General features: G+C 55.5%; 1 protein-coding gene across 2 annotated transcripts in view; it reads right to left on the reverse strand.

The window, feature by feature from the left end:
* Nucleotides 1-26,663, reverse strand: part of PADI2 (peptidyl arginine deiminase 2) — a 49,836-nt gene extending 23,173 nt beyond the window's left edge. The window contains exons 1-6 of one of the 2 annotated variants that reach the window (XM_024554276.4): nt 26,478-26,663; nt 15,013-15,196; nt 13,979-14,051; nt 7,567-7,628; nt 5,374-5,491; nt 4,657-4,782 (exon numbers count right to left, since the gene is read on the reverse strand). In XM_024554276.4, the coding sequence (XP_024410044.2) occupies nt 4,657-4,782; nt 5,374-5,491; nt 7,567-7,628; nt 13,979-14,051; nt 15,013-15,196; nt 26,478-26,569 (655 nt within the window). In that variant the 5' untranslated portion in view covers nt 26,570-26,663. Of the gene's footprint in view, nt 1-4,656; nt 4,783-5,373; nt 5,494-7,566; nt 7,629-13,978; nt 14,052-15,012; nt 15,197-26,477 lie in introns of those variants that run through there. The other variant, XM_045190571.3, reaches the window with a different exon arrangement.
* Nucleotides 26,664-27,533: the final 870 nt, after the last annotated feature.

The following is a 27,533-nucleotide window of genomic DNA, read 5'->3' on the forward strand; positions in this document are numbered from 1 at the left end:
GTTTGTCCAGCACTCCTGTGCCTCTGACGTCCCCAGTGCTCGCAGTGCCATTCCCTGTCCTTCCTCTTTCAGGCCTTGACTTGTGTCACTGCAGAGAATCGGGCCCAGACCCCTCAGAGACCAAGCCAGGGGTTCTGTGCGGAGCTCCCACAGCCCCACCCTCCGCCTCCCAGCCTTTCTAAAACAGGCATGATCTCAGTGTTTACTTGTGGGCTCGGAGAGGCTGTCACCTTTGTGGGGGCAGAAATGGGCCCAGCCGGTCTGGCACACGGTCGTGTGTCATAAATGTCCACTGAACCAGTAAGCCAACGGCCCCCACACCGCTCCCCAGGGGAGAATTTTCAGGCCAACGCAGAGCCCGCGTATTGAATTATTACTCTGTGACCAGCACGGGCTAGGACCGTGGGGGAGACAGGGTCACAGCATTACCGTTTGAGAGCAGCGGATGGTAAGTAGAGCAGAGATGGGAGGCGTCATAGCAGAGCTACGGGGCGAGAGATCCCAGGGGCTCCTGGGGCGGGGAGGGCAGGGCAAGGAGGCAGGGCGGGAAGCATTTGTGCAGAGGAGGGCGGCCTTTGAGATGTCCTTTGGGCTGGCAGAGGTGGGGTGCGGACAGGAGAGAAGATACTTGCACTGGCCAAGGCATGGAGGTAGGGCCCTACGCAGTCCCGGGAGGAGTTTCTTTATGCCCTGCAGAGCTGGAAGGGCAGAGTCAGGCTCAGCCTAGTGCTCTTATTGTCAACAATAATGGTGATGATTAATGACCGGCCATCCCAGGGCCCGAGCGGGCCGCCAGGATGGGCCTGGCACAAAGAGGGTGGCTGGTTAAAGCTTGCAGAAGGAATGGAGGAACCGCTGGAGCCCGGGTTTAGGATGGCTCCTCGCATAGGACCACGTGCTCCGCTAGACCCTGGTCACACAGGATGGGGCAAGAGCAAGTTTACAGTTGCTTGTATGGATAATAATACAACAATTAATAAGCAATAATACAAGAATACAGTCTGTGTTTCGCGAATATGCACAACTGTCAACCTACTCTCGCCTCACCCTGTACCGCTCATGGAGGGCGCTCACCTCAGTGGTTACGGCCCAGAGTCACAGAGGCCTGGGCTCAAATACCACGCTAGCTGTATAAGCTGGAAAACCTCAGGGAATTCACTTATCCTCCCCTAGCCTCAGTTTACTCATCTGTTAAATGGGGGATAATAGTACCCATGTCACATGGTCATTGCAAGGTAAAATGACACAGCACCAGTACCTTCGGTGAACTTGGTAACCACGGGTGACCGTTGGTAACACAGCTGGGACCCGCTGCCATTACCCGTGAATGAGTCAGCACACCCCTGACTGCAAACCTCATGACCTTTTTATCACATGGCCCATGAACAGAAGGCAAAGGAATGATACCTCACGTCACCTGCCCTTGAAGGGGCCCAAGAAACGAGGCCTATAGACTCAGGCACCGAATGTTCCGAGGAACTCAACCAGAAGGTGAAGTCCTTCTCATTGAGAAATGGCTGCATGTGTCCTGTGTCTCAATCACGGAGCAGATCCAGATGGATCTGCATAATTTAAAAGGGGCCCCCCAGGCACTGTGGCTCTTCCAGGCCCACACACGCGGGCTGTACTTGAACTGATGCCCGGGGAGAGATGTCATCTGACAGCTGACTTGTCTTTGCAGAAAGCTCCAAAGATGGTGGGGGAGGGGCTCCACCAGGGCCTGGGGAGGGGAGGGGCCTGGCCAGGAAAGTTTGGTCAGGTGGATGGACATGATCTTGCCCATCTGCATGCAGTTTTCTCCCTCCCCTGGCCTGCAATTTATGGGTCTCTCTTTCTGGCGGCCTGAGCCAGCTCCAGGCAGATGGATTCCTTGGTGGGAACAATCCAGCCACTGTCCCGAGGAGTCTCCTTGCCCTGTCCCCTGTCCCCAGCTGGGTGTGGGCCCGCCTGCGCAAGGCTAGCTCTCCCTGCAGGAACCGACAATGCCCCTTTATTAAGCGACCCACATGCCTCTCGCTGGGCCCGCTGGCCACCCTGCTCTCTCCTTAGCCCTAGGCATTGGTCCCGCTAGGCGTGGGGTACACTTTGGCACAGCCCTTCCGGTCACTTCAGAGACATTCCACCTTCAGGTAGTGTGATCGACTGTCCTGGTTTGCCTGGGACTGAGCAGATTCCTGGGATGAGGGATTTTCAGGGCTAAACCCAGGAAGGTCCCGGGCAAATGGACAAGCTGGTCCCTACATCCTTGTAGGAAGCGGTCAGACCTCAATTCCGGATCCTGGGGCAGAAGCTGAGGCTGGAGCGCAGACACCTGGGCCTTCCTAATAGTGCTGGAGACTTCTAATGATTATAATTAATAGTCATAATAGCTATCCCAACAAAAGCAGCAAGTGCCATCCAGGGAGAGCGTGGCACGGACTGGCTGCGGCACCGAGTGCCTGGCCCACGCTCCTCGGTAGTTCCCATCACCAGTGCCTGGCCCACGCTCCTCGTTAGTTCCCATCACCGGCAGGACAGGCAGGCCTCTTGTTGCCCCCAGGTCACGTCCCGTATGCGGAACACAAGGCGTGGCCTGGTGAGACTTGCTTAGATCGGGGGTGTGAATCTCCTGGCTTCAGGGCTCCCTCTCCGGGTCCCTCAGCCTGCAGCCCAGCCCTCTACCCTTTGGTGACACAGGTGACATGTGACATTCCTGCAACACAACACATTCTCAGGTGTACCTGGATTTTGACAAAACCCCAAAGTGTATGCAGAGAAGAAAAGGAAGAAAAGAACACTGCCACTGATGGGTTGTTTTCCTCCTGTTCTTACTGGGACAGCAAGCATTCGCCCAGGGCTCAACACGCCATGGGAAACCGAGTATTCTGGGGCCATTGCTGCATCAGGAAGGCCACCCCTGTGGGACAGCGGCCCAGATAACACAGACTGGGGACCGGCGTTCAAAGCGCTTGCAGTGGTGATCCCTCTTTTTCTCCTCTGCTCAGGACCCAACTCAGATGGCAAGTGAGGGGGGAGGGATGTGATTACGGGGCCAGACCGCAATCCACTCCCATCAATTAAAAGAACCCTTTGGATAACATCCAGGTGTTGCTATTAGCAATGGGTCACTCATCGCAATTCAATGTCATGGTCAAGAAGTCCAGGTGAAGGTCTTGCCTGATGCTCCAGTCCCCGCAGGCAGCCTCATGCCCTGCGGCAACCCTGGTCTGGTCAGGGTAAATATCAACGTCTCCAGCCCCCTGGGGCATGGAGCTGGTCTGACTCTAGGGACGTTCCAACCTGGGCGAGGTCACTGCAGGGGCCCAGGGTGGATCTGAAGGAGGACTGGCTTCAGGTGGCTGCTGCCCATTGCTGTCCTGACAAAACCACTCTCTGAGATGAGGGTCCAGGGTCCCCGTGACTGACTGCCCTGGCTGGGGTGGGCCTCCAGAGTTGGGCCAGAGATCCTGGGTCCTCAGACAGTGGGGCACGCAGGGGAAGTCCCACCCTGCACCCGGGGCAAACTGCAAAGCTAACGGTTTTGCTTAGAGAACATTCTAACACATAAATCAGATCTCGACAGTCTCTTGCTTAAAACCCCCTAATGGCTTTCCACTGTCCTAGGAATCAAAGCTAGGCCTTCTCTGCAAGCTCTGGCTGCTGCCCCGTTTGCTGCCCTTGATTCCACACGTCCCCTCGTTCTGGTCTTCTTTCTGCTCCTCCAAGCAGGTTCCCTCCCCTGTGCTTTGTCCGTGCTGTTCCCTGTGCTTGGGACACCATTCCGTCAGCGCACAAGTACGTGGCTGCTTCTCGTTGCTGGCGTGGGTCTCAGCTCAGAAGTCACCTGCTCAGGCTAGTGGTACCTTACCTCTGCCTGTGCTACCCTCGCTATGTGGTCTGTGTCTTTTTCTCCAGTCGTGCTACATACCACATCTCACTCACTAGGCAGTCACCTCCCCAGGGCAGGGTGTGATTGCAGAGCTCAGCTCGGGGACCCCAGTGCTGAGAACAGCCCCTGGCACCGAGGGGGCTCAACACACACTACTAGAAAGAATGAGTCAGAGTGAGTAGCTTTGTGGTGGAAGCGTGTTCCCTACACAATGGGGACCCGGGATGTCCTGTCCCCATCAAGAGCAACAAGGGGTCAGCTCCCCCAGGGTGCCCACAACATCGTCAGGGGCTCTTGAAAAGTCCAAGGCAGTTCTTAGCTCCCGGAAGTCTGAGATGGGCAAACCCCCGCTGAGGGGCACCTGCTTCAGGTATCGTGAAGGAGACATGATTTCTGGAAAGATGGACCTCAAAGCCCTCCCTCCCTTGGTTCGTGGGGAAGACGGGCCTCCAGGTTGTACAAAAACCTGCATCACTGTTGCCTCCTTTGAGAAAGGAGAGATCTGCCCTGTGGGGCTTCCTGACATCCCAGGACAACTATTACTATTACTAGTAATGTAACTAGTAATTGTTACTATTACTAGTAATGTAACTAGTAATTGTTACTATTACTGAGGCCTAGTTGCTTACTAAGAGGCCGGTCCTGGGTCTCTCCAGCACCCAGAGGGGCCACGACTGCTGAGGGGAGGGGCCTGGGGAGCCTCAGAGGCGGAGCTAGGCCCCAGCCCGGGCAGCTCAGTGAGCGGTGGGTGGGTGGAACGGCCAGAGGGCTGGGCTGCAGTCACTCACTGTCCACGTAGAACACGCCCACTTTGTCCGAGTCTGCCATGGAAATGTAGAGGACGATCTCGTATCCCACGGGGAGGCGGTCCGGGCCTTTGGTCCGTAGGACCATCTGGGACATGTCCTTGAGGTCTGCAGGGTGAACGCATGAGGAGGTTAGAATTAAGAGACTGCGGCTGGAGTGCTGGCTTACAAAGGACTGATGTCACTTTTACAATCAGGGAAAGAAAACCCCACACATGCGTATTATGGAAACGGTAGAAAAGCATAAAAACTGGCTGGCATCTTTAGTACTACAGACACCAATAACCTTTTGGGAATTTCCTTCCAGTCCTTTTTCTATTCAGGGGTGTCCAACCCATGGCCCAGGATGGCTATGAACACGGCCTAACACAAAATCGTAAATTTACTTAAAACGTTATGAGATTTTTTGTATCGCAATGTATTTAACTTGTGGCCCAAGACAACTCTTCTTCCAGGGTGGCCCAGAGACGCCAAAAGGTTGGACACCCCTGATTATATGTGTCTCCTTTTAAAACATGGTTCCAGTTGAACTACATTAGTAGTTCTGTCTTCTCTTTTTTAGCAGGAGTGGATATTCGAGTCCACCAGCCCCAGGAGATCTAAGGCCACTCCTGCCGCACGCTCAGCCCAGCCCAGCACTTGGCCGAGTGTTTCCATTGCCCCTCCCTGCCCCAGCCCCGGAGGTGGTCCTGCTGGTACCTTCTTTGCTGTAGACCTTCTCATCCCTGAAGTCTTCCTTGGGCAGCCAGGGTGTTTCTCGGTCACAGTTCACCAGCAGGATGGCCCCCTGGCCTTCGGGGCCCCAAGTCCAGGATGCCTGCGTTGGCAGGGACAGAGGTCAGTCCCTTCTTCTCTACGTTCTGGCAGATATTCCCAGCCCCAGCCCTCGCTGGGCACGGGGGAGATGGCCCCAGGAGGAGGATAAAGAACAGCCATCACCCGCTGGGGCAGCTGTGACCTGGCAAACGTGAGTCCCACGTCTGAAGCCCAGAGATGGTCAGTGCAAGCAACAAAGGCAAGTTCAGGAGGGGGACGGGTGGTGGCAGAGAGAGACGCGGAGACTGCATGAGGCACTCGTGAGCCTCATGTCTGGTGTGCCTGTGACCGGAGAGGGGTGGAGACAGGAGGTGGAGGGCGGCCGGAGACACGTGCAGACAGACATTCTACGGCAGGCTCTGCAGTCCCCAGAGGGGATCAGGCGAAGACCCCTGGATGGACAGACGGAGCTGTTTCCAGACACCCTCCGAGTGCTCCAAACAGGGCCTGCAGGGCGATCCGTTTGCTGCGCTGCAGCCAGAGTGGTTTAGAATGAACCCAAACAGATCAGGTTGCTTTCCTGCTTTCATCCCGGTCAGGGGCTCCCTGCTGACTTAGGATAAAGTCACCTTGGCCTGCAAGACCTGGGGAGACTGGCCTCCCTCTCCATCTGTTCTCCCCCCCTTCCTTCTAGTTCACTCTGCTCCCCCCACACTGGCTGCCTATCTGCTCCCCAACAATGCCAAGCCCTCAGGCCTTCGCCTGCACTGGCCTTTCCGTCTGGCATGCCGTCTTGTCTCCCTTCACCTGGCCAGTACCACTCCTTCTGGTCACAGCAAAACTGTCCCATTTCCCCCCGAATGACTTTATGATCCTCCCGAGCAGAGCAGCCTCCCTGGGTTCACACTTATGACACTGAACATGTTCTTTCTGGGGTGGATTTAGGACAACTGTGATGAAAAGGCCACCCATGACATTCTTTATTTCATGTGGGCCCCCTGAGGGCAAGAGCTATGTCCCCAGGCCTGACCCAGTCCTGGAATACAAAAGATGCTCAACAAATATTTATGAAATGATAAATACGGTGTAAAATGTCACTGGCTCACATGGAGAAAGCCTGGCTGAGTTCAGGCCCAGGGGGACTATGCGACTTCACCAAGGCTGCAGAGCTCCTCAGGCGGGGCTGTTGTCTCAGAGGCCTGTGTGGAATCTACTGTCACATCTTGGGGCCACTGACACAGAGAATGTATGTGTGAGGCTGGCTCAGCTGCCTGGGGAAGGCAGGGCCAGGGCGGAGCCCCCTGAGGAGCCTGGGACAAAGGGCTTCCCGAGGCCCCCTTAGCAACAGGCAGGGAGTCTGGGGCCAGCGGCTAGTAAGTACCCAGGCTCCTCACTGGCGTATTTATTTAACTTTAAAAGTATCCATCTATGCGTAACTTAAACCAGGCTTTAGATTGTTATGGGAAACAATTAGAGGATGTAACAGAGCAAAGCCAATGGAGCTTAAACACCGGGTTTGAGGCAAAACGTCAAGAACACAGTGCTATTTGTGTGAGTTAGAAATACCTGCACACCAACCAGACCGGTTGCAAGAACCAGAAGAACAGAAAGAGACACATTAAACCCATTAGAATGGTCCTTTGTGGGGGAGCAGGATAGGAATGGGGAATGCAGGAGAAGAGAAGGAATGAGTGAATGAACTGATGGGTGAATGACGAATGAATGAATAAATAAGTAGCAGGAGAGGGGTTGTGCACGCACCATTCAAGATCACACGCCTTGAATTGCGGCTGATGAATGCAGCCTCTGCCCCTAGCGGTCTCTCCCACTCAGATTTAAATGTCTTTTTTTAAAAGGCAAAATAATAAGAGCAAATACCTTGGCAGCACTTCCTCTGTGGCAGGTCATTAATTTTTTCCAACAACTCTATGAACCGGGGGTCCCCCACCCTGTGGGGTGGGGCTGAGACTTGGGGCAGATGTGGTTGTTCCCACAGGGAGCTCCGTCTCTCCCTCTGAGACTGAGAGTCACCGTTGCTTGCTGGGAGGATCATGGCTGCTTGTGGGATCCAGCCTGGGGCTCTGTTCTCAATTCCCCCCTACCCCTGCCTGTTTCTCTGCCCCGGTAGCTAGGTACCTTTTTTGGGTTGTTCTTCTCGACCACGCCGTCCCGGTCTGCGTCCACATCCAGCGAGATCTCTGGGGACAGACACATGGGTGAGTTGCTGAGCCTGCCAGACAGGGTGGGGCAGGGATGGGAGGAAGACCTGTGGGATTAGGGTATGGCTCGCCACTTGCTGGGCCCCTGGAAGGAAAGAGCCTGGCTGAGGTCATCTTGTCCAACCCCCTGCCTCAACGCCCCACTGCCTGGTGGAGAACACGGGGGACGCTGCTGACTTCGCCGTTATGGCTTCGAGAGGTGCTGCCCATTAGGTCTGGATCTCCCATGGCTTCCTGGTTCCTCGGGCAGTTCTGGGTGGTGAGTGGGATGAGCCTCACTGTGCAGATCTGGGAGCCTCGGGTCAGAGAGGCCCAGAATCACTCAGGTGGCCTCAGCGGACCTGAGACACACACTGTGGTTGGTCTGATTCAAAGGTTTTCTTTGGGAACTGTCGGAGGATTCCTGAACCGCGGCCTTTCCCAGCCTGTCCAGGGCACGTGTGTACCTGTGCGTCTGAGCACGTGTATCTCTTCCAGAATTCTCGGTGGCCCACATCCCACCGCCAAGGACTGAGGCTTTACTTTGGGCGGGAAACTGGGTCTCCAACCTCTCTTGATCTGAGGGTACCTGGGAGGCCAGGCTGTCAGAGAGAGGGTCCAGGGTATGGTCCTTACTTATCCTTCCTCCTGGGGAAGGGACCGTTGGTGTCCTCGCTGAACTAGGCCTACTGTGGGAACAGGCTTCATGGAAACTGTGTGGTGAAATGAACCCAAGACTCAGCATCAGGCAGTGCTGGGTTCGAACCCTGGTTCTCTACTTATAAGCTGTGTGACTTTGGGCAGGTTAGATGGCATCTCTGAGCCCCAGTTTCTTTGCCTGCAAAATGGGGCCCTTTCCCATTTGAGGAGATGCACCAACCACAACAGTCAGCACTACAGACAGCTTGTGTCGGACGTTTCTGTGTGGAGGCAGTCGCCCTGAGCACCATCGCGGGGTGTTTAGCAGTACGCCCTGGATGCCAGTAACATCCCCCAGCTGTGACAGCAACTGAGATGTCTCCAGATATTGCTAAATGTCCCTGGGAGGTGACATGACCCCTTGACTAACAGGGTGGGGCAGGCAGGGGGGTTGTTGGGGAGGTGACGGGAGCATCACACAGACGTAGAGGAGCTGAGTCCAGGCCTGGGAACTCAGCCGCACGCTGGGCATGACTTGGACTGAGATGGGAGTTGGGTGGGAATGAATGAATTCCTGGTAAGTCCCTTTGGCAGGCATGCCCTCTCCCTGGGTTGGGGGGGGAGAGGATCCTGGCTCAGGGAGGGCACTGATGTCACCCCTCCTCGGGCCGCTCACCCTCACTCTGGGAATTATGTTCAAGTCCTCTCTTTGTGCACAGCCTGATTCCCTCCCACCCTTGAATGTGGCTTTTCTGGGTCTGGAAGGAGGCAGGAGAGGGGAGGCTTTAAGGACACCTGGTCCTTGGGACAGGCGGCACTCCAGTGTCCCCACGTCTGCAGCCCCACTGACTGTTAGATACTGTAAGGCGTAATTATGTACACTCCTCCCATTGGTCCTGCCCACTCAGCAAGTCACTGGTGAGCCTCTGCTGAATCGCAGGCACCCTACTGGGTGCAGAGACCTAGTGGTGGGACATTGGGGCGCACAGCCTGCTCTCAAGGAATCCCCAGTCCTGTGAGATAAATAGTATTGTTCCCATTTTTGAGGTGGGCAAACCCAGACTCACAGATGTCCCCTGTCAGAAAATGGGGCTGGTCATTGGGAGGCTGGGGCCTGCTAAGGCTTTCAGGGAGAAAGCGGAGAGGCGGAGCCACCAGCCACCATTAAAGAGGCTGGAGGCTCAGATGGTGGAACTGTGTTGGTTTTGGCTCCCAGACCTTCACGAAATTTGCAGGTGGACAGTCCCCACTGAAGGTCCTCCCTGGGTACCAGCCATGGACCCAGCCTCCTTAAGGAACCGCTGCCTTTGCTCTTTAAGACAGTAACGTCTCCTGTGTGCACAGTTCCCTCTGCCAGAGGCAGGCGCTTCCCTTGCACGCCCTCTTTCCCTCACACGAGGAGGAAGGCATTCTCCCCCACCCAGCCACCCCCTCCATGAAGATGAGGAAACCAAGGCACCCAGCAGGGAAATGAGCAGGAAGTCCCCAGAAAGTGCAAAGCCAGGCATTCCACGGGGGGCCTGACTCTAGACCCCTGCCCAGCTGTTCCCTCCACAGACTCAGGCTGACCTCTACCCTGGGCTGCTTCCAAAAGCCAAGCCCACCTTCAGAGGCCTAAGGCTGGCTTCCCTAAACATCATCCCCAGAGGAGTTGGCCACAGACCACCTCGCCCCCACCCCCAGCAGCCCTGTGACCTTTGTCTCTGGGCTGCAAGGTGGGCACCACTTTGTGGCTCCTGTGGTGTGTCCCTGAGAGCAGTGGGTCACAGGAGATCAATGACAGGCCCTTTATTGGGCTTTCCTTCATTATGATTTCTTAAATTTAAACATTTTAGGAATGCTTGTACATGGTGCACAAGAAATCCCTTAGTACCAGACAGCTTCTAAAGAAACTGTTTGATACTAAGTTCCCTGTCCCCTTACCTGCCTGAAAGCAGCCTCTGTAACACTGAGTAATACGCTTATTGCTCTTTCTTGATTTATGAAACGTGGGTAGGTTTCACTGACTTCCTGTTACACAACCCGGGCGTTACGTAATTGGGCGCCTATCACCCACCTTCCGACCTCCCCCAGGGCTGCACATTTTCTGTCTTATGACTCATGAGCCGTCTCCAAAGCCAACTGAAATGGCCTTTTCTCCCCTCCTCCCTCCCGCGGGATTCCCCTTTCCCAGCAGGGGTCCCCTCTTCCCCAAACTATGAGCCATCCCTTGATGACTGCTCCCCTTCAAAGTTTCTCCCAATGTCCAATCTAACTAGATTCTAACGCGATGCTCTCGTTGGGTCGGAGAGGAGGGCGGTGTGACCCGGCCAGAGCTCTGCCCTGCTGGGACGCCTTTCTGGAGAGAAGGGAGGAGACACTTGTTTTAGGGCTGCTGGGCTCTACATTTCCCAGAGGCTCTGAGTCCTACCTCAGCTCCTGGGAATAGCCCCAAGGTGTCGGGTGGCACCTGGGGTGTGGGGCAGATTAACGGGAAATGTCAAATTGGGCTCAAGGCAGCCTGCCCTAAGTGAGAACCGGGACACCGAGGCCTTGGCTTTTGACACAGAGCCGCAGGCATATTGGTGGGCTGCCAGCCCCTGTGGACAGTTGACAGCGTGCCTGGCCTTCTTGACTCACCGGGCTGCCTGGGGTGAGGTGGGGAAGGTCTCTGTCCCCCACGGCCATCCTAGGTGCTGGCAAGGCCCCCAGGTTGATGCTGAAACTCCTCAAGGCTTGTGTGGGTGTACTGCTCCCATTGCCAGGTCTGCAGCAAAGAGGCTGAGACTCTGGGCCTCCCTCCTCCCCCATCCTCACTTTCTCCCTTAACAGGAGAATTGTGCAAGTCAGCCCCAATTGGAGTCTGGAAGGCCCTCAGGGGCCAATGAGCTCAAACCCCTAATTTCATAGCTGGGAAAATGTGCAGAGGGTGGGCTACTTGTCAAGGTCAAACAGCAAGTCCTTGGCAGGACTGAGACCCAGACCTAGAACCTGATTTGGCCAAGGGCACTATGGGTTTGTTCCCAAATACCAAGAAGAAGCCTGAAGGCAGTAGAGTTCTTCAACTCTACTCCAGGCAGAGAGAGGAGGTAGCCACCGAGGGGGGAGAAAAGAGAGCATTGCCTGAGCATCCAGTCCACGCCAGGCTCTTTGCACACCGAGTCCCACCAAATCCTTGCAAGCACGGTACCAGAGTGCACTGCGAGCCCATTTTGCAGATGAGAAAACTGAGGCCCAGGGGGGTGACAGTCACAATGTGGCTGCAGGGGGTAGAGTCGGTACTTAGACTTAGTTCTGTCTACTCTGAAGCCAGCGTTCTTTCTGCTCTGTGTGGGCTCAGGACAGAGCTAGGGTGAGACAGACTCACAGAGATGTCCTCAGGGGACAGCCCCACCATCTTGGGATGTTCGGGTGTTCCTGCCTCCGAGGTGCTGCCGTGAGGGGTTATTCAGGATGTAGGCCTCAAGCACTCCTGGGGTAGATGCTTGAGAAAAGGTAAGACCCGGGAAAGTTGGATAGGCCAGTGGGTCCCATGGGAAATCAAATTTTCGCCAGGGTCCCCAGTGGGACAGGAAACGAAAGTCCGGTGAGGTGAGTTTTCTGTGAAGTTCTATCTCTACGGTGTGAACAGCCGTCTTCTACTCTGAGGTTACGCCCTGCCTACTTTGCAGGTGTGTGAGTATTGAAAGATGGTGATAATCGATGAGAAACTATTAATGTCTGTTTGGGGCCAAGCATCAAAGATGTTAGTTTTATTATTTTTATCTTTTTTTGGTGGGGGCGGGGGTGGACATTTTAGTGGTCCATGGAACCTAAATATCTGGACTGTGTAGCAGTTCACTAAATAATTCTCCAGTGAAAGCACAATGGCAGAGCCTTGGAGGGAGGAGCCTGGCCATTCACCATGGCCCATTTGGTGTCTTCTGGGGACTTAGCACAAGCTTTGCAGCCTTCTCGGTCTGGTCTTGCCGCCTTACGGTGCGGTATTTGCCATCTACCCTAAGGCTGCCTTGCTTCCGCGGGATTCCCCGTATGTGGTACAGTCAGCCCTCGGGGATCACCCTCACTTCACAGGCCCCTGGCCGCTGCCCTTCCTGCTCAAGTGCTCAGGTGTCCCATCTCTGTGGGATTGGGTTTCCTCAGGGACGGTCACCAGAGATGACCTGGGGGCTCTGTGTGCACGTGAGGTCTACCCCGTGCCAGCCCTCAGCTGCAGCTCAGGAGGCTTTGGTGTCCTCTCTGAAGGTCCCCTGAGGTTGTCCTGGGGACCCTGCCCCAGGCTGGGCACCCCCTCATGTAGAAGGAGGGGCGGGGGACCAGCAACCAAGCCCTTTGGGAATAAGCCGAGAAGCGGAAGAGCGTTGCTGTTGATTGGCAGCTGCAAGCACAGGGCTGGAGAAAGAGGGGCTGGCTTGGGAACTGGCTGGGTTTTTGGGGGGAGGATATTTCCAAGACCCCCAGAGAATATGAGAAGACTGGAATGACTTGGCATCTCACAAAACACTTTCCAGGTGTGTGGCCTCTGGCAAGGTTTTGTTTTACTTTTTTTTCCCTCCTCACCTGAGGACATGATTCTTGATTTTAGAGAGAGGGGAAGGGAAGGAGAGAGAGAAAAAAAAAACCCAAAACATTGGCTGCCTCCTGACCAAGGATCAAACCTGCAACCCATGCATGTGCCCTGACTGGGAATCGAACCTGTGACCTCTTGGGATACGGGGACGATGCCCAACTAACTGAGCCACACCAGCCAGGGCCATTTTACTTTGTCTGAGCCTTGGCTTTCTCATCTGTAAAATGGGGACAGTAGTAGTGTCTACCCTTGAAACTATGGTAAGAACAGACTGAGATCTGACAGGAAGACACCTAAGAGCACCCAGCACAATCTGACCACTGAGTAGGTGTTCAATAAAGGGGAGACATCAGTATCATTTTTAAAGCATTCAGCAAGTAGTCAACACTCAGTAAAGGGGAGTTCCCTCCCCCCACCATGTAGCAACTGTCAATGTTAGACTAAGGCTGGATGGACAAATCAACCTCTGAAATACAACCACATTCTATGATTCAACACTCAAAGAAACCATATATACAATTAACACCTTAACTACAGAAACGCGGAATGACCGCAGGTTCAGGAAACCACATCTCTGGGCCTCGCTGAGCCAGGCCGGCTCCACCAGGGCAGGGAACTGCTGTGTGATGGAGAGCCTCGGGTCCGGGGTAAATCATCCTGAGTTCTGCTGTGCGGCTATGAACCAGTTCCCTAACCTCTCTGGGCCTCACTGCCCTCACGAGTTAAATGAAGGGCTTGCATGAGGTGAGTTAAGGACCCAGGCTGCATCTCTGGGCCCAGGGAGGCGAAGGGCGCAGCTAGGACTATGGAGGGCAGCACAGGCTTTCCCCTCACTCTGAGAGGCAAGCTCTTCTCCCGGCTGCAGGGAACACGTAGGCGAGGAGCAGACTTGGCTCCTTCTTCTCTGTAATCCACGGAGCCTGTGACAGGGACCCTAACATTGGGGTGAGTTGCTCGCAGACCAGGGCACGCCTCCCCCTGTACGACATCCCCCACCCTAGTAGAGAAGGGCCCGGGCACCTGTGGCATCACTCCGTGGTCCTGCATTATTCAGAGGAAGCTCTGAGTGCCAGGCCTGCAACATTGAAAATAGCCCAAGTGCTACCGAGAAGGGTGGGGAGGCCAAGCCCTGGGGATGAAGGCTACGGCCTTGTCAACTCACCAATGGCTGTCAGGAGGAGCCCAGCCCGGTTGATGGGGGCATTCCCCTCCTGCTCATAGTAGTTGACGGTGACCTTGGTAAGGAGGGAAAGAAGAGCAGAGGTCACGTATCACAGGCAGGAAGATCTGCGGTGATGACCTTCCCTGTCTTTCACCTCACAGCCTGTCAGGCCAGCTTTCTCCTGCTATCTGAACCCTCTCCTGCAGGAAGCACTCCTGGGTTGGTGGGCCACTTCCCCCAGATGATCAGACTAGACAGGGGACTCCCATCCTCACAGAGTGCATCCAGGATGGCAACTGCCTGCTTGTTCCCCTGGCGTACTCTGCCACCTGTGGGGCCCCCATACCAGCCGTAGTGTGTGTCTAGCTCCCACCGAGCAGCCAGGGAGCAGGGCTGAGGTTGTTTCCTCTGGATAAAGCCCTGAGGCAGTGGTGGGGCACCTGAGGTTCGTAGTTAGGGAGGTTCCCAGTGAGGAGAGTCTGGCCTTGCCTTTACCACCTGGGCAAATCACTTTGCTGCATGGGTACCCAGTACCCCGTTTTATACATGATAAAAACAAGGGCACCAGTGGCTGTAACTTCCAGCGATTCTGATATTCATGCATTCAGCAGCCCACGATTTAACCTTCCACGAAGCCATCATTCCACGGTCTAACACTGAGCTGCCTTACGCAGTAGCCACAGCCACAGGTGGCCACTGACCCCTGAAACGTGGGGAGATGTGCTGTAAGTGTGAAACGCACACCAGATTTAGACTCGGTATAACAAAAGAGTAAGCCATCTCATTAGTAGTTTTTATGCTGATACCATGTCTAAGTGACAATATTTTGATATGTGTAGTTAAGTAAAAGACATTATTAAAATTAAGTCCACCTGGTTTTTTTTTTCTCTTTTAATGTGGCTACTAGAAAGCTGAAAATGATACACGTGGCTTGCATTCTGTTTCCACGGGACAGCTCTGGTCTAGCCTGCCTCGATTCAGGCATGGCCCCTGGCCTCCGTGGCCCGCGGGGTGGACTTCCCCAGCCGTGGTACCTTGTCGCTGCTGGCCTCGCTGCTCGCCTGGCTCATGGTGACCTGAAGTGTGGTGCTGGGCGAGAGAGGCCAGCGCTGTTTGCCATTGATGGCCACCTCCTCGGCTTGCCCATCACACACCACCTCCACCTGCACGTGCTCCGAGTGCTTCAGGCTGAAGGTTTGGGCCCCGGCTGGGGCGGCACTGTAGGGAGAGAGGAGAGCAGGTTATGGGGACCCCTGGGGCAGGTGGGACAAGGAGATTCAGGAGGAGACTCCTGAAAACTGCAAGGCCCCTCCTAGGTTGTCTGGCCTAGGGGGACTCCAAAGGACCTAGCTATACTGCAATCACCTGGTAGTAAAGATGGTGCCTTGTAAAAATACAGATTCCTGGGCCAATCGTGTACCTACTGAGTCAGACTGTTTGAGGGAAGGGCCTGGGAATCAGAATTCTTAACAAGCTTTCTGGAGTTTCTGCTGGGCAACCAGCTTTCAAGGCTATGTGGTACCGTAGGGGTGGATGACTGAGGCCCAGGCAGAGGGACAAATTCACTTCCAAGGCGGCACTCAGCATAGACCCTGTCTCCCATCTCCCTTCTGGTGTCTGTGCCAGAGGGCAGGAGAACCCACCCGGCTGGAGGTCAGGAGGCAGTCATCCCAGGGCTGGGTTTGCACGGGGATGGAGGCTGGTCCTAGAGGGGCAGGGTGGGCCGGTTCTCCCACAGATACCCCTCCTTCCTGCCACAGCTGTCACAGCCTGGACTCCCCTCCTCTGACAGTCATTCCTTGGGTTCCAGAGTGGTTTTCTTTGGAAAGGCAAACACTTTTGGAATTCTTGAAAAGCCCTCAAGATTTCGGGGCACGAAAAAAACAGATTTGATCCAGGTGACGTGGACTGAATGTTTGTATTTCCCCAAATTAACATATTGAAGTCCTAATGCCCAATGTGATTATATTTGAAGATAGGGCATTTAGAAGACACTTAAGGTTAAATGAAGTCATGAGAGTGAGGTCCTAATCCGATAGGATTTGTTGCCTTATAAAACAAGGAAGACAGAGAGATCTTTCCACTGCACCGAGGAAGGCCGCGTGAGAAGGCAGCTGGCTGCAAGCCGGAGAGAGAGTCCTCACCGGAACCTGACCGTGCTGGCACCCTGACCGCAGACTTCCAGCATCCAGCACTGAGACACAAGTGTCTGCATTTAAGCCACCCGGCCAAGATACTTTTTTATAGCAGCTCAAGCTGCCTAAGACACTGGCTTAAGGGGAGGCAACACACAGGAAGGACAAAGAGACTAGGGGAGAAAGCGGCCCAAGGCTCATGGTTTTGCTAAATCCAGGCTAGGGCCTGAAGGTTCCCAAAGGCCAAAGAGGGACTGAGGAGGGATTCCAAGGGCTTTGGGACTAAGACAGGCACAAGTGTCTGCCTCAAGGGCATGTCGGCTATTTTGATGGCCTGGTGCTCCTGGGTTCCAGAACAGTTCTCCACCATGGCTGGGCATCCAAATCATTGGGGTGCTGTTTAAACCTTCAGGGCTTATTTTAAGGCTACAGATTTGTTGATCCTGTCCCAGAGGGTGTGCCTTGCAGGACTGAGGTGTGGCCGGGGCAGCTGAAGGTATGGATAGGAGCCAGGGTGGAATGAGAGCGTTAGACCAATGGCTCTCCAAGTTCAGCAGCGGCAGCAGCAGCATTACCTAGAGGGCTTGTTAAGACACCGATTGCTGGGCCCCTCTTCAGAGTTTCAGATGTGGTAGGTCTGGGGTGGGGCCTGAGAATTGGCATTCCTACCATGTTTCCAGGAATTGGTGAAGCTGCTGGCCCAGAGGCTACAGTGTGAGAACCCCCAGTCCAGACATTCAGCAATGCTCCCTGGTGGTTAGAGCCCTGGGGTGGCCAAGGCTGTGAGTGTGAAGCCGTAGAGGCCACCATGCAGGGTCTCTCTGACCCAGGCCACAGACCCACTGGCTTTGCGCCCTTGCAGGGAGAGTGGGTGGGCAGGGACCTAGCAGTGTGTGCTCACTGCTGGGAAAGGAGCTCCATAGAGACGCTCCAGCACCATGCAAGTTCTCGTCCATCTGCCCCCTTCTAAATGCCTCAGCCTGCAGGGGGAACACTGGGCTGATCTGAGGCTGCATACCTGTTGGCGTGGCCTGTTGCCCTGTGTCCACATCCGTCACCAGGAGTCTAAGCAAAAACCCTGTATTGGGGGCACATATGCAGATGTGGGCTCAAGCCCAGTTTGCTATTGACCTACCAAGGGGGCTATCAGCGTAGAGCTGAGCCTTTTAGAAGCACCAGGCAGCAGTTCCCAAAGGCAGGTGTGGGTACACACGTAAGATGCTTTTAAGTGGCATGCGGATGAACAATTTAAAAGATGTATGTATTTATTAAATGCATTATCTTTTTATGGCAATTGTAAAGACTTGCCATTTATGGCAATGATGTAAGATCTCCATTTCAAACCAAGTTAGAGGGAACACGTGAGTTGGTTTAAGGAAAAGTGTTAATAGTACTGTAGGTGAAATAAGGTGTGGGTAAAAATCACAAGAGCTCGGACAATTGTGGGCTCCGTATTAGCAAACATTCCTCTAGTGTAAGTCCTGGCTTTGACCATCAGCTTGCTGGGTGGCCTTGAGCAAGATACTTCTGCTCTGTCTGTTTCATCAAGTGCCACATGGGAGGCTGGGACCAGGTCAGAGGTGGCTGGAGTCCGGAGAGAGCAGAGGGGGCAGGTCCTGGGCCTGGGGGTGGGGTGGGGAGGAGGTGCTGAAAAACCGTATCCCCCACTTCAGCTAGAGCCACTGTTATTTCATCTGGTTTTATAGACTGGGTTTCTGCATACAATTTTATTTAGAAAAAAGTGCTTTACAAACCCCCAGTGTGGGATGATCGCTTACGACCCAGGTTCTGACAATAGTGCTGGAAGGGATGCTTCCTGCCACCCTCCTTCCTCCCGCCAGTGAGAAACTGCAGGAGGCCTCCGAGGCTCAGGGGTTTAATGCCTGGGCCACACAAGAGCTCCAGGGCCCCGCACCCTCCTACGACCCAGCACCAGCCCGGCTTGGAGCTGAGCTAACAGCTATTCTTGGAGCAGCCCTGGCAGGAGCAACAAAGTCGCCCATTGTCTCAGGAGGATCCTCCCTCCCCTGGAAGAACCTCTCAGAAGCCAGGGGCTGTGGGCACCTCTGTTGTCCCTGGAGGCTGCAGGGAGGGGCCCAGGACAGTATCGAGGGCAAGAGAGTGGGGGTGTTGGAGGTGACTGTGATCTCCTTCTTATGGGAAAGAGGCAAAGATGAAGACAGTGTGGACGGAAGGACAGGCTGCAGGTCCTGGGGCCACGTCTGCTCTGCCCACCGCTGTGTCCCAGCACCCAGCACATGGCCATGCTCGATATATACTTGGCAGATAAATGAACTAACAAAGCCACTCTTCTTGGCTTCCCACACTCTGTTGCTGGGATGATTAAAAAAAAAAAGATATCAGTTCACTTGCCTGATTGAAATGATTCATGGCTCCTCAGTGCTTACCCATACAATAAAATCCAAACACTTAAACCTAGTATTCACTCAGTGGCATTTAACCACTGCATCTCAACTTGACTCTCCAGCCTCATTTTCTGCAACTCCTTCCAACCTCTCAACTCCCTGCATTGTTCTAACTCACCGTGCATTTTGCACATGCTGTTCCTTCTATCTGTGATACTTTTCCCGGACTTCTCTGCCTGGTGACTGCCCATCTCTGCTTGAAGACAACTCAGTTGATTTGTCTCTGTGTTTATTTTCCATTGTGGCAGGTAGCTCCTTGGAGGTAGGGGCTGTCTTTCTTTTTGTTTCAGCACCTGGCCCAGAACAGGCACGTGGCAAATATAAATATTTGCTGCAGGACAGGCTGGAAGAGGAGGGCTTGCTTCTGCTGTTAGTCACTCGCTTTGTGCCAGGCACAGTTCTAGGTGCTGGGAGTAGATCAGCGAAAAACTTATTTCCTGGGCACGTGGAGCATACGTTCTGGTGGAAGAGGAAGACTTTTGATGTATGACACAATGAACTCTGTGCGGACAGCTGTGCATGGCTGTAAAGGAGGGGCATGGCGTGCCATGAGGTCCTGGTCAGGGAGTCAAGGGAAGGTCCCCGGAGGAAGGGGCACTTGAGCTAAGATCTCAACTTTCCACTCTGAGGGACAGACAAGAGTTAATGAGATCGGTGTTTCTTAAATTTGCACGTGTATCAGCATCACCTGGAGATGCTGACGTTGCTGGTCTGGGGGCCACAGTTAGAGAAGCACAGTTAGAGAGGAAGCAGAACGGAGATTTCCAAGCAGCAAGGACAGCTGGGGAGATGACCCGAGGTGGACGTTTGCCTAGCACATTGGAGACATTGGGAAGGGGTCTGTGTGGCTGGAGTTTGTGGGCAAGGCGGAGGGGCCAGTGGGAGGAGAGGGCCAGGTCAAGGTGAGGAGCTGGCCTCGTCCTGAGAACATGAAAGCTTCAAAGCAGGGGCGGCATGGTCGTTTCTATGCTGTAGACAGATGACCCAGGGTGCAGGGTGGGGAATAGATTTCAGGAGAGCAAAGCTGGGAGCAGGGGAACCAGTGAGCAGGTGATTGCAGCTGTCCAGGTGAGTGATGGCAGTGCCCTGGGACCTGGTGGTGGCCGTGGAGACGGAGAGAAATGGCTGTGAGGTTGGAGTCAAAGGGTCTTTGAGCAAGAGTGCCAAGCAGCCTCAGATGTAGAAGAGGGACGTTCACTGAGCCCAACCCCAGGGAGTCTTGGGCTTTGTGACTTCATATCTGCCTGGCCTCACCAGTGCTGGGGAGCTATCCAGTCTCGGTGGCTTTCACTCAGTCAGTGGGGAGCGTCCCCAGAGTGGCCCTACAGAGCTGGGGCAGCTGACTCTGCCCCAGACCAGAGGGCATGACAGGCCTGCTCCTCGCTGGCATCTGGCCCTCTCAGCTTGTCCACCTGCTCTAAGCCTCATTAACACCAGGCGGGCTCCGCTGCACAGCTCTGACCCCAGCTCCAGCGCCCAAGCATGACGTCCCATCCTTGGATCTTTGCAGGAATCCGAGGGGGCGGGGCACTGTGGGTGCTGGCCTGGCATGCAACCTCAGGTGAGCACTGTAACAGTGAGGAACAGGGGAGGGAGGCCAGGCCTCACTATTGGCATGGTGGTGGCTGCGTTTGTGAGGTGGGTGGCTGCTTCTAGACATGGGTTGGTGCGGGCAACTGTGGCGTCTGCCTTCAGCCAGCCTCTCTCCCTGCTTGGTAACCCCAGCAGCCTCTCTCACTGGGCACTGGCACCTCCAGCTGCCCACGGCCCTCTGCTAAGGAAGAAACAATGTAACCTATGGGCACTCTCTCCCCAGACACCTTCGGTGACTCCCCATTGCCTGGAGACCAAAGTCCATTGCCTGAGCCTGGCATTCAAAGCCCTGGTCTGAGCTTATTGACTCTCTAGCCTTACCTTTCAGGACACTGAAGCTGTGCCCTTTCAGCCCCCACATGTCCCAGCTTTCTTGCTGGGTACACTTGCTCCTGCATTGCATATTCTGGTCACACTGTGAACCCCTGTCCACTCTTCAGCTTGGCTGCCACCTCTTCCAGGAAGTCTCCCCTGATTCCATTAGTCAGGACTCACCTTTCCCTCCCTTTGCTGGTGCCTCAAACAACACTAAAAAATTGTTCAACATTTTTCTCCCATGAGCATTATGAACTCTTTGAGGCCATATCTCATTATTATTTGTTTTAATAACATATAACGAACCCAATACTAACTCATGATAACTACTTATGAGTATTTCTTAGGTGCCAGGCCCTGAGCCAAGCCTGTGGTCCACATGATCTCAGTCCATCCTTTTGACAACCCCGTGAGGCCTGCATTAATGTTGTCCCATTCACAGATGAGCATGTTGAGGGCAAACACTCCTCGTCTGGGGGGACAGTGAGGGCAGAGCTTCGGGCCTGGCTGCTCCCTTCCTGGGAGAGGATCTGTGGGTTACAGTGCTCTCTCAAGGTTCTCCGGGAAGGGACACCTGGTGACGGAGTGGCAAGCCTGGCTCAGGAGAGGATCAAATGAGAAGCTCCTAGGAACCTCGAGAGCCCTCTACTTATTTCTCAGGTGGGGTCAGGTGGGGCCGGGAAGAGGACAGCAAAGGCGGGCTTCCGGCTCTGGGCTCTTGGGTGAACGACTGAGGTTTGCACTAGTCAAAATTCCTGGGCACAGGGTCAGGCATGGCTGGGCAGGAGGGAGCTGTGTCTGAAAACCGGCCTCCCCCGAAGTCTAACAGGTGTGCCTGTCCAGCTGGGGGGTGTGCATGGGGGTGGTCCCCTGCCACTGAGCTCCCATCACAGCTCAGGGCCCTGAGGGTAGGAAGGAAGGGCGCTCGAGGGCCCCAGCTGTGCAGGAAGGAGGCTGTGGGCTGGAACCGCAGGGGGCCTGGGCCTCCTTTGAGCCTCACTGCTCTCTGAGAATTGGCTTGGAACCCGAGCAGCTCCTGGCAGGGACTCCTTTTCATGGGCGAGGGCTCTAGGTGCTATTTTAATTTATGGGACCACCTGACCTGGCTTGATTCCTTCTATCATTCTCTCAGGAGCAAGTGCTGCTCTGGCCAAGTTTGGCCACATGCCCTTGACCTTCTACTGGCTAGCTCATCCAATGGTGCATGTCCCTGAGGCTGGGGGCAGAGAGCTCAGTCTAATGATATACCACTCCACACGTCATTCATTCATTCACTCAACCAAGAAGCTCTTCATCGACCTGAGGGCTGACAGGCACGGGAACAGGAAGGCAGTGACACAGAGGAGGACACCCCTACAGCACAAGTCCCCAAAAGCAGCCCGCTGGTAGTACAGTCGGGGGCCTGGGCTCTGCGCAGCCACCATTTGCCAGCTGTGTCATCTTGGACAAGCATTCCTTACCTCAGTTTCCCCAACTGCAAAAGGGGGCCAGGAATAGTGCCTAACTCATTAAGTTGTTGTGAGGTTAAACACATGGAAATCTTTAAATACACATGCGATGAATATGCAAAGTGCTGACAAGGCGACCTGGTACAAAAGAGGTATTAAATAAATGTTAGGTAGAAAAAACCCCAGTAATGAAGGAGAGAGTGCCTGGAGCTCAGGAGGGGGCACCATGAAATGTTGGTGGAGGTGACATTTGAGCTGAGACTTGGTGAGTGAATGTCAGGCTCGTGAAGTCTGGGGGTCAGTGCTCCAGGCGGAGGGGACTGCACCTGCAAAGGCACCGAGGTGGGAATGAGCGTGGTGCACTCAAGGGCCAGCAGCACCCCAAAGCCGATGGGCCGGAGTGGAATTTGTACAGGGGAGCTGGCAGGAGAAACTTCAGTGAGGCCGGGCCTGGCCCTTGATGGGAAGGGGAGGCCACAGTGCTCCAAGTCCCCATTGCTTCAGACTGGATCGTGGACCCTCCCTGGCCTTTGTCCTAAGCATGCTTTCTAAAACACTCACACCAACCAAGAGACAGAGGGGGAAAGCCTGGGAGTGGGTCTAGGGAGTGAGACGGGGCACGAGACATGTCTGCCCCATGTCCCCTACCCCACTCCTAGCTTCCCCAGGGTTTTACTGGGCCAGCGTCTAGCAACTTCTGCCCTGGTCCCCTCTCCTATCACTGCCAGAGAGTGAGGGGCAAGACCCTGCTGAGAAAATGACCAGTCAGCCCTGTCTTGGAGTTTCTTGGGGAAGTGGGTGGGGATCACCCCCACCTCCTGCCTCACGGGTTCAACATGGGGTAGAATGTAGCCAGAACACTGCTCTGCAGAGACAAGGGACCACTGTTAGTATCGCCTCTGCCCTGACGCTCCTGCAGGCCTCAGGATACAGATCCCGGCTTCTCTCCGCCAGGGTCAGGGGGGTACCAGCCCCATCAGGAGCTCTCACCTGCCCGGACAGATGGAGTAGCTGTCTCCGCGGCTGGCTGGTGTGTGGGTCAGTGGGAAAGTCGGCCAGTGGGTGATCCCCCGTCACTTTACTCCAAGACTGCCCTTTCTCCAGTCTCTCCCGACTCTATGGGGGTCCCTGGCTCCAGGGCGGGGACAACATCCCTCACCAGAGGGGAGGTGAAAGCAACCTTGGACACCACTCACTTCGTGCCTCCTCTCTGACTTCCAGCCAGAATCAGATGGGGACCCGGACCAGTCCCAGTGGAGAGGCGACTGCCAGGAAGAGACCACAGCAGAGATTGTGTGGACAGGGCATACATGTGCCAGACCGAGATAAATACACACGAGAGTAGAAGGGAACCGCTTGTATCTTGAGCAACTATCTCAACGTAAATCTCCAGAACGAACCCGTACTTCCCCTTCTGTGCATCTCCCCATAGCTTGCAGGAAACTGGCGCTGAGCACGTGGCTGGGTCAGGGCATCCGTCATCCCCAAAGGGCCAGTCCTGCTGGGAATAGGTGGTTGGACCCTGTATAGGGTCTGCTGGGGATGAGGAAGGCGAGGCCTCTTCTGTGTCTGGAGGGGAGGGAAGCCATGTATGCATCGCAGGAGAGGGGGGTCAGGGCCCTTGGGAAAGGGAGTGGGTGCTGAGTGAAGCCTGTTCCATCACCTCTGTGACTCAGAAGGAGTGAGGGGACAGGATACCAGTCCCTAACTAACTGGATCCAGGGTCTGCCAGGCCTTGTCCCTTGGTGTCTCTTTGGAGACCCTGGGGGGCATGACATGGGGTCTTGAGTAAGGGATGGATACAGTGGGAGGTGGAGGGTCAAAGGGAGGTGAGTGAAGTCTCTGGGCGCAGTGGGTCATGGCCCAGGTAGAGGGTGGAAGAGACACAGGCTGAGGGTCATCCAGTTCAACCTGCTGGTTTTAGGGTGGCACAGGATAGAGTGCAGGTTGGACCTGAGTCCTGGGTGAGGTAGGGCAAGTGGCTTCCTCTCTGAGCTTGGCTCTCCTCACCTATGAAATGGTCGATCCCAGCAGGACCTCCAGGTCCATGGAGACGAGATAGGTAGGAGATGACACAGAGCCCAGCCTCCTGTGTTCCGGAAGGGGCTTCCTTTGACTAGACCAGTGGTTCTCAACTAGAGGTGGTTTTTTTCCTCCTGCCCAGGACTGTTGTCATTATCTGGAGACATTTCTGGTTGTCACAACTGGGACCGCTACCAGCATCTTGGGGTTAAAGCCAGGGATGCTGCTAAACATCCTGCGAAGCCCAGGACAGCCCCTGCGACGGAGAGTCATCTGGCCCATGATGCGATGGCGCCAAGGACGAGAAGCCCTGCACGAGGCCTGTGTGGTTCAGTACAGGGGCCACCAGCCGCAGGGGCCATGGAGCATCTGAAACACGGTCACCCCACGCCGAGACTGGCTGTGAGTATAAAGTGCCCACCGAATTTCAAAGCCTTAATAGGAAAGCGAGGGTGTAGACTGCCCAATGAAAATGGTTATGATGATTCCACATTGAGATGCTCGTAATCTGGATATATTGGGTTAAATAAAATATAGCATGAAAATTAATTGCACCTGTTTATTTTAACCTTAAAAACATGGCGGCTGGAAACTTGCAGATGACATGTGGCTCTGATGGCGGCTCGAGTTCTGTTACCGTTGGACGGTGATGGGCTAGACCGCGCCCCTCCTCTCGGGGGTGGTGGGGAGTCTTAAGTGAAGTGCAAGTGGGGGGTGTCGGTCAGTGTGGCTGGGACTGGTTTCTTGAGAAAGGACAAATGGGATTGCCACACCTCTGCCACCTGCTAGACAGAAGGTGAGTCCACATCTCCTACGCTCCCTGCCCCTAGTCGGGCTGGGCCTCTCTGCCAGGGCACAGGGAAGGCCGGGGGCCTGGGGGTGCCCCCCTTCTTTACTCCCCACCCCCCACGGGAGGTACCCTGCCAGCCATTCAGGCTGCGCCCAGTGAATAAACAGGCGGGTATGGTGACAGCAGAGGCTTAGAGACTTGAGCGCCGTGGCTCCTGGCCAGCTCCCTAGCAGTGCCCAGTTTACGACGGGAGAAGGGGGTGGGTGGGGAAGAAGGGAAGCTCTCCCAGGCCTCCGAGGACTGGAGCACACGCCACTGCTGTGTTATGACCCTAAGAAACCACCCCTGAGGTTTACATGGTGGGAAAACTGAGGCCAGGGGCAGATGAGTGGAGAGGTTCCCGGTCTGCTATGACCCTGCTGGCCGGCCCTTTGCCCTCGGGGAAGGAGCCTGGTGCTTGATGGTATCCTGGTGGTGGCCAGTGCCTGCTGAGGAGGTGGCAGGAGAATGGCTGGGCAGTGTGGCCAGGGCCACTGAAGGGGACAGAGAGAACAGGCTGGGGAGGGAGTGTGGGAAGACAGGGATGCAGTTTGGTGGGAGACTGAGTGAGGCAGGGCGCTCCCAGTAACAATGAGTTGGGAGCAACAAGCCGCATTGTCACCTCCAGCACCGCTCAAGGCACAGAGAAGGGTGCCAACCCAAAGCTATCAGCACGGGCCCCTCCTCAGTCCTGCATGCTGCCTCCTCTCAGCACAGACCGCTCCTCTCTGGCAATGGGGAGCATTTCAAGTTCCTGGACTAGAAGGCTGCATGCCCCACCCTGGACTCTCCGCTCCATTCACACCAGCCACACCCCCACAAGGCCCACCCCATGCACCACAGGGAGGTGGGTCTCCAAATTGGACTTGGCTGCCTCCTGGGGATTGGGGGTCGTGGTGGGGCCCTGACCTCAATTCCCCCAACCAGGTTCTCTGCCTCAGAAATCCTGCACCCCACCAAATTCATGGACAGAAGGTGGGGAAACGGTCCTGAATAAGGGACACTCTTCAGACAAAGATCCCAACTCCGCACTGCACCCTCAGCCCTCAGCCAGGTGCTACAAGGTCCCTCCCTGACCCCAGGGTGAAGTCAAGGGAAGGCATTTGGGGACAAGGCGCTCACAGCCAGTGTCTGCAGGCAGGCAACCACCAGCAGCCCCCACAGGGTGAAACTGGAGCCTGAGCAACCCCCAGGGCCAGATTCCACCTCCAGGCGGCTTCCCAGCAAATCCTGGAGGAGCTCAGCTGATCTGGGAGTGGGGTGAGGGGCTGGGCGAAGGTGGGTGGGGGGCGAACTGGAGGGGCTGAGGGAAAGGGGAGAGCATAAGGGAGGGTGGCGGGTCTGAGGGCAGGGTGGGGAAGTGAAAGGGGAGAGGATGGCGGGCAAGAGGAGGGGTGCTGAGGTTGCCCTGGGAGCTGGAGAGGGTTAGGCGGTTGGAAGACTGGGGTGCAGGGGAGGGGGTCTGGGAAAGAGGTGGTGAGGGAGCTGGGGCTGTGTTAGGGTGTCTGGGAGCGTCTCAGGATTTTGGGAAGGCTGACACAATGTTTGGAGCTGACAGGTTTCTGGGTGAGGTTCTTTGATTTCTGGGAGCGGGATGAAGGGCAACTCGGGCTGGAGCAAGGCTGTCCGCGTCCCCGAGTCCCAGGAGGGTCTCAGGACGTCTGGGGCTGAGATCTCCAGCCAGCCTCACTTCCGGGGTGGGTGTGGGTTCGACGCGGTGGTCCTGCTCACCTGTGGACGTCGATCCGGAGGTGCGTGCCCAGCACGTACACCGCCTCGACACGGCTCCCGTACAGTAGCCGCACCGTCCGCTCGCGCAGCATCTTTCCCGCAGCGGCAAGGCTTGCTCGTCCAGGTCTGCCTGAAGCACCTGCGGCAGGTGAGTCCGCTGCAGCCCCAGCTGGCCAGTGCCTGACGCACCCTTATTCGGGATCCGGTGGGCGGGGTGTGGGCGGGGCTGCCTGCCCAGCCCATCGCAGTAGGCTGAAGGCCTGTCTTTTAAATATGACCACGCCCTCAACTCTTCAGCGCCCCCCTCTGGTTGCGTTGTGATTCAGCAGAGGCCTTTGGTTGACTTGTTCATTCATTCATTCGACATACTTTCAGTGGGCTCCCAGCTGTGGGGAGCTAGGACGCAGGACCAGTATCTCCTAGCGGCACCACCCCCCAGCCTTGCGGGGTAGATAATGCAAACGAGCACGGTTTCAGAACAGGTGGTGGTGGGAGCCCAGAGGGAGCGGGAGCTCTAACCTAGCCTGGGGCCTGGGACATGAGCCTTGTTAAAGGAGGTGTTTGCAAACTAGGGAAGGGGAGAGAGGGAGCTCCCTGAGCAGAGGCAGGAAGCCAGATACAGCTTGACACCCCTCTCCACCCCCAATTAGATCGGTGTTACCAAAGGGAGAATGGGGAGTGGGAACCCAGCAGCCTACAGGGTAACAATGCCAAGCCAAGGCATGAGGCGGTGGTGATGGGAACCTTGGCTTGGCTTCCTCAGAGAGGAGTGGTCAGGGGTGGAAGTGAAAGGGGCCATTCTGGCTGCTGTGGATAGAGGTGCCCCTGGAGGGGGTCAATGAAGACCCCAGCTGGGGCTTTGTGAGAGGCTGGGGAGGGAGGGATGGGTCAGGCCAATGTTTATGGGCTGAAATATTGACGTTCCAGGGGAGGGACAGCGAGGGGGCACCGTTCTGGCCTGGGTCGCTGGGCGAAGGAGGTGCCAGAGGGTGCCACTGCAGACATCAGTTGGTGTCTTCTAGCAGCTGAGGTGCAGGACGACATCCAGCTGGGGCC

This window comes from Desmodus rotundus, chromosome 3 (genome assembly GCF_022682495.2).
Source record: "Desmodus rotundus isolate HL8 chromosome 3, HLdesRot8A.1, whole genome shotgun sequence".
NCBI lineage: Eukaryota > Metazoa > Chordata > Mammalia > Chiroptera > Phyllostomidae > Desmodus > Desmodus rotundus.